This window comes from Zea mays, chromosome 10 (genome assembly GCF_902167145.1).
Source record: "Zea mays cultivar B73 chromosome 10, Zm-B73-REFERENCE-NAM-5.0, whole genome shotgun sequence".
Lineage (NCBI taxonomy): Eukaryota > Viridiplantae > Streptophyta > Magnoliopsida > Poales > Poaceae > Zea > Zea mays.
In genome coordinates, this window is record NC_050105.1 from 32,708,001 (window position 1) to 32,716,939 (window position 8,939).

Genomic DNA, 8,939 nt, shown 5'->3' on the forward strand with positions numbered 1-8,939 from the left:
GGTCCTCTCGGCGTGCGCGCGGATGGGGGTCAGCGACGGTTGCGGGGAAGACGGAGCTGACAGGGCTGCCCTACGGCGCAGAGAGAGAGAGAGAGAGAGAGAGAGAGAGAGTGTGGCGTACGGTTCGCGGCACTGACTTTCACAACCCAACCAAGTTATCGGGCCCACGTACACCAATCCTTGCTTTCAAGTTCTCAGATAGATATGTAAGTGAATCAGATAACTTACTAGGGGTGCCAAATTTCGATGAACTCTTTCACTTCCAAGGATCATTCACCCGTAGTTGCAAATATTACAATAATCAGATATGAACCTCAACTTTAAACACATGAGTTAAGCGGAAGGCTTTACAATAAGATAATATACATTAACAAACTTTTCAGTATACAAACCATGTAGTATTTATTATTACATGCCCGAGGTAGAGTCAAAGTGCTAACTTATTACAGCACTTGGTAAGAGGTCATCTCCCCGCAACACACACATAATAAACATAAGTAAAAGGTCTCCATATTGAACTTAACAGAACTCATAGATGTTAATAGCCTCTCCTGCAACAACATAGGGAATAAAACCCTGAGTACGCAATTACTCAGCAAGATTTACCCGACTAATGAAAAGACTTTTAAGGATATGCTGTTTTTTTGGAAGCAAGGTAAAACTTATCAAATTTTAAAAACTCAGTTTTACAGAAAAGCTTATTAATAGTGGATCCTACTTGTGCCTTGTGCATGATTTAAAAAGTGGACGATGGTACATTACCTTTTACAAATCCTTGAAGCTGAACTGGTCTCACTGCGCATGCATATCAACACGAAGGCCTTGTTTGTATAAGCTTTCTGCAGTTGACTTTATTGTCCTATATAAAGTTGCACTTAGCTAGCAGAGAGCATGCCATGGCTTATTTCCCTCGATCTGTTCACTGCTCTGCCATGGCTTATCTCCACATCCTCATAGTACTACTCTCCTCCCTGCATCTAATCCTTGGAAACCATGCAACGACGACGAGGGACACCATCTCAGCTGGCCAACCGCTACGCATTCACGACAAGCTCGTCTCCCAGAATGGAAGGTACGCCCTAGGGTTTTTCGAGGCGGGTAGCTCCCAAAACACAAGCAACTGGTACCTTGGCATATGGTTCAATAGCATCCCCAAATTTACCGTAGGGTGGGTAGCAAACAGGGATGCCCCAATGAAGAACCACACCTCACTGGAGCTCAAAATCTCCCACGACGGCAACCTTGTTGTCGCAAACCGGGCCACCGACTCCATTGTCTGGTCGACTGAGGTCAACATGAACTACAGAAACAACACCATTATTGCTGTTCTGCTGAACAGCTCAAATCTTGTCCTAAGGGACGACGATGCCTCCAACTCGTCCAGCATTAGTATATGGCAAAGCTTTGACCACCCGACAGATTCGTTGTTCCAGTGGGCTAAGCTTGGTTGGGACAACGCCACCGGTCTCAACCGCCGCCTCGTCTCCAAGAAAAACTCAATCAGCCCGGCTAGTGGACTGTACCGAGAGGAGCTAGACCCTAGTGGCGTTAACCAAGTCGTCCTCGCGTCACTGATCAGGTCCACCAAACCATATTGGGCCAGCGGTGCGTGGAACGGAAATAGGTTTAACTCGTCGCCGGAGGTGTCAAGGAACGTTGGTTTCCTATCATTTGTAGAGACTACGCACGAGAAGTATCACACATACCATGTGTCAGATGAAGTCGATGTTTATTACAACTTGGGTGTGTCGGGTCAAGTAAAGGTATTCGTTTGGCCTCAAGGTTCACAGGACTGGGTACTCGCCCATGCCGAACCTAGATCTCCATGCGATGTGTATGCAGCCTGTGGCCCTTACACAGTCTGCGATGATGGCGCTCTGCCTCACTGCACTTGCATGAAGGGGTTCACTGTAACGTCCGTTGAAGACTGGGAGCTAGATGATCGAAGCAGTGGGTGCTCAAGGAACACCGCACTAGATTGCAATTTGTCAGGTGAAAGTTCAGTCAGATCCATGGATAAGTTCTTGTCTGTTCCATGTGTTAGCTTCGGACAAAGTGAACACAAAACAGATGGCGCTAAAAGCAGTGGTGAGTGTGCTCAAGTCTGCTTGCGCAATTGCTCCTGCACTGCATATTCCTTCAGCAACGATACATGCCTTGTTTGGCATCAAGAATTGCTAAACATAAGGCAAATTCAATGTGGTGCCGCAGCAGATTCAAACTGAGGAACTCTTAACCTTCGTCTTGCAGCGAAAGATATCCAAAGTTTAGAGAAAAGCAAAAGAGTACTTGCTATTAGAGCTGCTATCGGTACTAGTGCTGCTGCTGCTGTTTTATGTTTGTTTGCACTCATCATGCTGATAATGACGTGGAGAAACAGAAGGAAGAGCTCTTACGGGATGTCACAAGTTGCCCAAGGTTGCAATGGCATCATCACATCGTTTCGATACATCGATTTACAACGCGCAACTAAGAATTTCTCAGAAAAGCTAGGTCAAGGTGGTTTTGGTTCAGTATTCAAGGGGTTCTTGAGTTGCTCAACAGCAGTGGCAGTGAAGAGGCTTAACCATGCTCATCATGGAGAGAAGCAATTCAGAGCTGAAGTTAAGTCAATTGGAATAATCCAACACATTAATTTAGTCAGATTAGTTGGTTTTTGCTGCCAGGGTGCTAGAAGGTTGCTTGTTTATGAACACATGCCAAATGGCTCTCTTGATATTCATCTTTTCCGGAGCCATACTACACTATTGAAGTGGAGCACTAGGTATCAAATAGCATTGGGAGTTGCCAGAGGACTGACCTACTTGCATGAGGGGTGTCGCGACTGCATCATACATTGCGATATTAAACCAGAAAATATTCTCCTTTCCGATTCGTTTGCCCCGAAAATTGCAGATTTCGGGATGGCCAAGATCTTGGGGAGGGACGCTAGCCGAGCCTTAACTACATTCAGGGGAACTATAGGATACCTTGCGCCTGAATGGATCACTGGAGTGGCTATCACACCAAAAGTTGATGTTTATGCCTATGGAATGGTTCTATTGGAAATCATTTCTGGACAGAGGAATGCATCTGTTTCATGTTCTTCCAGTATTAGCGATCATGACATCTATTACCCTGTGCATGTCGCACGTGTGATTGTTGAGGGAGATGTAATGAGCTTGTTGGACCACAGATTGAACGGCGACGCCGATTCCAAGCAGGTCGAAATAGCTTGCAAGGTTGCATGTTGGTGTATTCAGGATGATGAGTCTAACAGACCAACAATGGCCGAGGTGGTCAAGACCCTTGAGGGTTTACTAGAAATTAACAAGCCCCCCATGCCAACGTTACTTCAAGCTATTGCCGGAAGCTAAGCCATGGTTTGACTTGCTTATAATCCTTCTTTTTCTCAAATGTATCATCTCTGATACTTATGGAGATGCTTGTTTACTTTCTTTGTGTGATTTTATTTCATATAAATTATATAAAATGTAAATTGTTGTATATCCATTTTTGTATGGTGTGTAGTGTTCATATGTACGCCACACAGAGTTGATGCTCTTTAGTTTTGCAAAACAAAAAAAAGTTGATGCCAATTGATTTTTCTTTACATTTGGTATTCTTATCCTAACCATTGAATTTTATTGCGTTATGATGGTGTGTACTTGGTTCTTGGGATTGAGATCACCTGTAGACGACAAATGCACTCTGCAGTCGACAGCAGAGGAACGAGGAATTGTGATCCTCTGCCGTGACTGTCATGTGTGTTCGACGGGTGCCAATAGCAAAAAAAAAAAAAAAAACAGGGCAGTAAACACCAGGTGTCGATGATGTTGGTTGCGCGAACATGGATATGTTAGGCTGAGCAACTCCAAAAGGCTGCTAATTTGACTGATAAACTGTTTTTAGAGGGAAAACGTGAAAACTAAGCTCCAACAGCTACCGTAAATCCATCCTAATTTAATTTGACTGATAAACTGCGCAAATATTCGTGGTTGGCCCGCGTCCCCAATCACGACCAGCACCGCGTGTTTGTCCAGCGAAAGACAAAAAAAAAGGATCGGCTGGTAGATGGGTCATAGATGATGATGTGTCAAAAGTTTAAATTATTAGGAGTCAGTTCTTAGCAATCGGCTGTGAAGAGATAAGATTTTAGAAAAAGAAACCCTCAATACATAGTTTTTAGGGATTATTTTTTAGCAGCCTTTTGGATGACCGGAATAGATAAGGCCCCGTCAGAGTCAAGGTCGTGTAATAACAACTTCAGTTAGTAAAAGCCAGTCAAACGGTAGAGCAGAAACGTGCCAGGCGCTGGTGAAAGCTGAAAGAAACACTCTCAAAGCCAAGGTCGTCTACATAAATTAAAAAGCAGACGGCAGTAGAAGCCAGTATAGCAGAAACGAGCCATGAGTGGATGATGAAGGCTGAAAGCAAGACAAAATTAGAAAAAAAATGACTTAGAGTCACAACCATCTGTTCGGTAGAGTATTTTCTGTCACCTTCCGAGTTGATAAAGGTCATGATCGTGGACGGTAAGGACGAGACACTGTATCTGGCAAGTAGCTCCATCGAAAGTTCTCTGAAGTCTCAACAATGTAATATTAGAAAAAAGGCAACAGTTAAAGAGATTGAGATTCTTTGACTCGGCTAAGCCAGTGATTTGGAAGCTTCCGCAACATGTTTGTTTCCTCTTAGATTTCTGATAGACTCTTAGTTTTATGATAGGACTCTTGACTTGATGAGAGACTATACTCTATTTTTTTTATGTTCTTACTTCTCAGGATTAGCCCAGGTTAGGTTGATCTCCTACTCTCTAGTGTTGGAATTGATCTCCAGCAGTTAGCCCCATGGCGAACCAGACATTTGACCTCACGCCCTGATCCGGGACGTCCAACCTAAGATAAGGTTGGTGGATCACTATTGCGCAGCCTATATATACAGAGGTGGGGGTTGACGGCTAAGACCTGAGGTTCACAATAGCTAGTATTTCAAATCCACACCTCAACCCTAGACAGATCTCAAGGGCATGCTGTTAGCAGCGGGAAGTCCACCACCGGCATCAAGCTCGCTTTCTTAACTGTGAGGAGCTAGACCCTAGTGGCGTTAACCAAATTATCCTTGCGTCACTGAGGTCCACCAAACCATATTGGACCAGCGGTGCGTGGAACGGAAATAGGTTTTACTCGTCGTCGGAGGTGTCAAGGAATGTTGGTCACCTATTGTTGGCGCCGATCTGGACGCCAATCACTACGATTAGTACCGGTGGCGGTGCTCTCTGCGGAAGCGCGGACGGTCCGCAACCTGGTGTAGAGGCTAGGGTTTCTGCACAACGAGCCGGGCGGTCCGCACGTGCGCAGAAGCGACGGAGTTCGCCAACAGCACCTAGATCTCGCTCCCGGGAGGGACTACGTGGGGAGGAGAGATCCTAGGGTTTGTCTTGGGATCGGCAGGCCACCCAAGACGCCTTTAAACGACGTAGAGTCGGAGAGAGGTGAAGATTAGAGGAATATGTCTATATTACTATCTACTCCTAGGGCGAAAAGTAAAGAACATAAGGTAAATTGATTGTTTGATCGATTGTTGGTTGTTCACTCGGTCGTACCCCTTCAAATGTATAAGGGGGAGGTCTAGACCCGTTCCTAGGCATTCTCCTACAGCTCCCACGGGATTAGGGGAATAAATACGCTAGGAGATAAAAGTTTTAATCGCCTGATCTGATCTATTCACAGACCGTTCGTGCCTATGGGCAGACCGTTCGTGAGTCGGACCGTTCGGGCCTCAAGACCGGACCGTTCGATCATGCCCAGTTCCACAAATGGTGCTCAGCACATGCCCCCTACATTTTGGAGAAGCTGAGTGAACCAAAAGCACTGGTATAGGCTGGAACCAACTCGATGTGATTACATCAGTTCTCTTAAGCATCTTGATACATACAAGGATGATATTGCTTTAGGAAATGCCCGTTTAGCGCCTTGGACAAGTCTTCACCTTGTAATGTTTGCAACATGTAGGCGTTACCAGATATTACCTATGTGATCTTGTAAGGGCCTTGCTAGCTTAGCGACCATTTATCGAACTTCCAGTCTCTGCTCCTTAATGGCATGATCGCCTTCCATACCAGGTCTCCTACCTAGAATGACTTAGCATTGACCTTCTTGTTGTAAGCTTTGACGACCATGATCTTGTCTTTTCTATTTCTCCTAGAGCTATATTATGGTGCTGGGGAGTTGTAGGATGTGACGGGAGGTTTAGCTGGGATGATGTGTATTTGGATAATAATCATCCTCATTGGGTTCTATGTATTCTGCGACGGACCATTCAGCTTCGTGCGCGACCTGTCCGGCCGCATGGACGGACCGTCTGATAATATATTCGGATTGTCTGGCACTATGCACAGATGGTCCGAATTGTTCATTTAGGATTTGCGCAGAACATGGTGGCTCAGATGCGGATCTCGACAATTCAGTTCTAAAAACGGGACCGACTACCGTTGGCCTGGATAGTCCGCGCTCACGAGTGGATGGTCCAGTCGTGCGCAGATTGGCGGTTTTACCCTCGATTTGCATAGGAGGTTGTGGTTGTCCGGGGTATGTGTCTATTGACATCCCGTAAAGGGGTTGTGATTGGCCATGCCAATCTGCAGTCGATTAATCACGTATGTTTTCCATGATTCAACCTCGTGCGAGGAAAATTCGCAATAGTTGATTTATCAAATGCGCGCACTAGCCTTTTATAGTCGTTTTGCATACCCCCTATAATTTGTTGCATTTGGTCTCGCTGCTCATCTATGTAAGCTCTAAGAGACTGAATTTCGTTTGTCTCGCTTACCTTGAGGGTAGCCATAGCAGGTAGGAGCGAAGCCAGATTAGTTCCCCGTTGTCGAACAACCTTGTAATTTTCGTCCACTTTGAAGTTGGCTAGGAACTTTGCTTGTGCTTTCTTGATCAACTGCTCCTTGTGCTCCTCAAACTTCTATTGTTCTTTAGCTGGCAGGGTTTCCCAAGTCGGCTCAATGATGTTGCTGGGAGAGACATCAGAGCAATCTTTTGAACCAACCATTGAGGGCCGATTTGATAGATATTCATGTGATGTCCCCAACGGAGTCACCAAAAAGTGTGTTCGCGCCGATCCGGGCGCCAATCACTGCTATCAGTATCGGCGACTTCGCTCTCTGCGGAAGCGCGGACGGTCCGCAGCCGAGGGCTGAGCGGTCCTCAACCTGGTGCAGAGGCTAGGGTTTCTGCTCAATGAGCCAGACCGTCCGCGCCTGGTGGCCGGATGGTCGCGTGTGTGTAGAGGCGATGGAGTTCGCTAACAGCACTTGGATCTCCCTCCCAGGAGGGACCCCGTCGGGGAGGATAGATCCTAGGGTGTCACACCCGGGTTTTAAGGGACAAAGCCGGGTGCATCTCATATATGCGCTAAAGAAGACAACACATATAATAACATAGTGTATAGAGATAAATGTCACAATAACATCAGAGTACTTATTACATAGTGGAAGTCTTACAAAATAAATTATAAATATAAATCGAACTAAAGTCCATCCTTGGCGCCACAAAGTCAACTGGGAGACACCACCTAGATCAAGACAAACTCCTCGTGGTGTGGCTCCTCTTGAACCACTTGTACTTCTCCTGTGGGGGGTGTGAGACAGCAGGGGTGAGCTCACACATGTTCATCGCTCAACAAGTTGTGGAGAATAATGTGGCATGAACTCACCAAAGGTGGGAGTTCATGTGATGTGTAAGGCTAATCAACAAAGTAAAGGTTGAAGCTGAGCATTGCTTTTATAAGTTGCTCAAAATTTTATTATCAGTTACTAAGTGTAAATAAATACCAAACCATAGTAATAATAAATAAAAGTAATAATAAAATAATCCCAATGCGATGCAAATGACAAATTGAATTTAATTCTATAAATTAATCATGTGAGTGTCCAAGCCGCTCATGACCGTGAGCATGGCTAGTATACCAGTTTTACACTCTGCAGAGGTTGCGCAACTTTACCCACAAGTCGTGTTACCCATTTGCCACAAAATTGATCAGACCCCACACACCTCTACCAAGGAAGCGAGGCAGGGTACCACTACGAGGACTTTACAAAGTTCCACTAGCTTCAGAAAACCCGCTACAATTTCTTGGAAGCTCCAGTACAGGGATCCCTCGCCTGACCGCCATCGCAGCAAAATCAACCCAAGGACCTCCCTACATTTACCACTCCCCTACTGCCCTTGGCCCTATCGAGTAAGGTAGTCATCCACTAGCTTTCCTAGTTACTCAGCCAAGGGCGTCCCATACCACCCTTGTGGTAGCACTGTTTTCCCGGGTGGTGCTCCATGTTCCCATTTATAATAATGATCTTATCATGAATAGTAAATAATAAACTGATAATAAAAAGTGTAATCATAAAGCAATAGCATATACTACCCAAAAATATTCAGTGGTAGAACAAGTTATAAAGATAGCCAAAACTGGTGTAACCTATTGGATCTCATCAAAATTTACCTATGCAGATCATTATGATTAATAATAACATGACTGGGTAAAAAGGAAGTGATCAAGGGCACAACTTGCCTTCAATTAGCTCCTACTCAGCAGTCTCCACCTACTGAACCCCTGGATCCTCTGTGGCTTGCTCGTCTACTTGCATCAATACAAACATATATAGTATAAAGGAGAAATTAACATCACACCAAACATGTAAACAAAATACACCTTAATAATCTACATATTAAAATGAGATCATAAGAAAAAGAATCATTAAATTTGGAGTTATAGATTTTAAGTTATGAATATGTATTTAATACAAGATTAACTAAGAAATAAATTTCATTACCGTTTTCATGTCAAAACAGTGGCACCATTTGATAGACAATAATATTACAAAATTATAGGAACTGGAATGGATTAATGTGGACTAAGCATGAATTTTCTACAAATTAAACAAGTTCTAA

At 44.6% G+C, this 8,939-nt stretch overlaps 1 protein-coding gene across 1 annotated transcript; it reads left to right on the top strand.

The window, feature by feature from the left end:
• The first annotated feature begins 904 nt into the window (after positions 1-904).
• Positions 905-3,562, top strand: LOC103641000 (G-type lectin S-receptor-like serine/threonine-protein kinase At2g19130). The gene has a single exon (XM_035963360.1). The coding sequence runs from the start codon at positions 933-935 to the stop codon at positions 2,223-2,225; it is 1,293 nt and encodes a 430-aa protein (XP_035819253.1). The 5' UTR covers positions 905-932; the 3' UTR covers positions 2,226-3,562.
• The last annotated feature ends 5,377 nt before the right edge of the window (positions 3,563-8,939 follow it).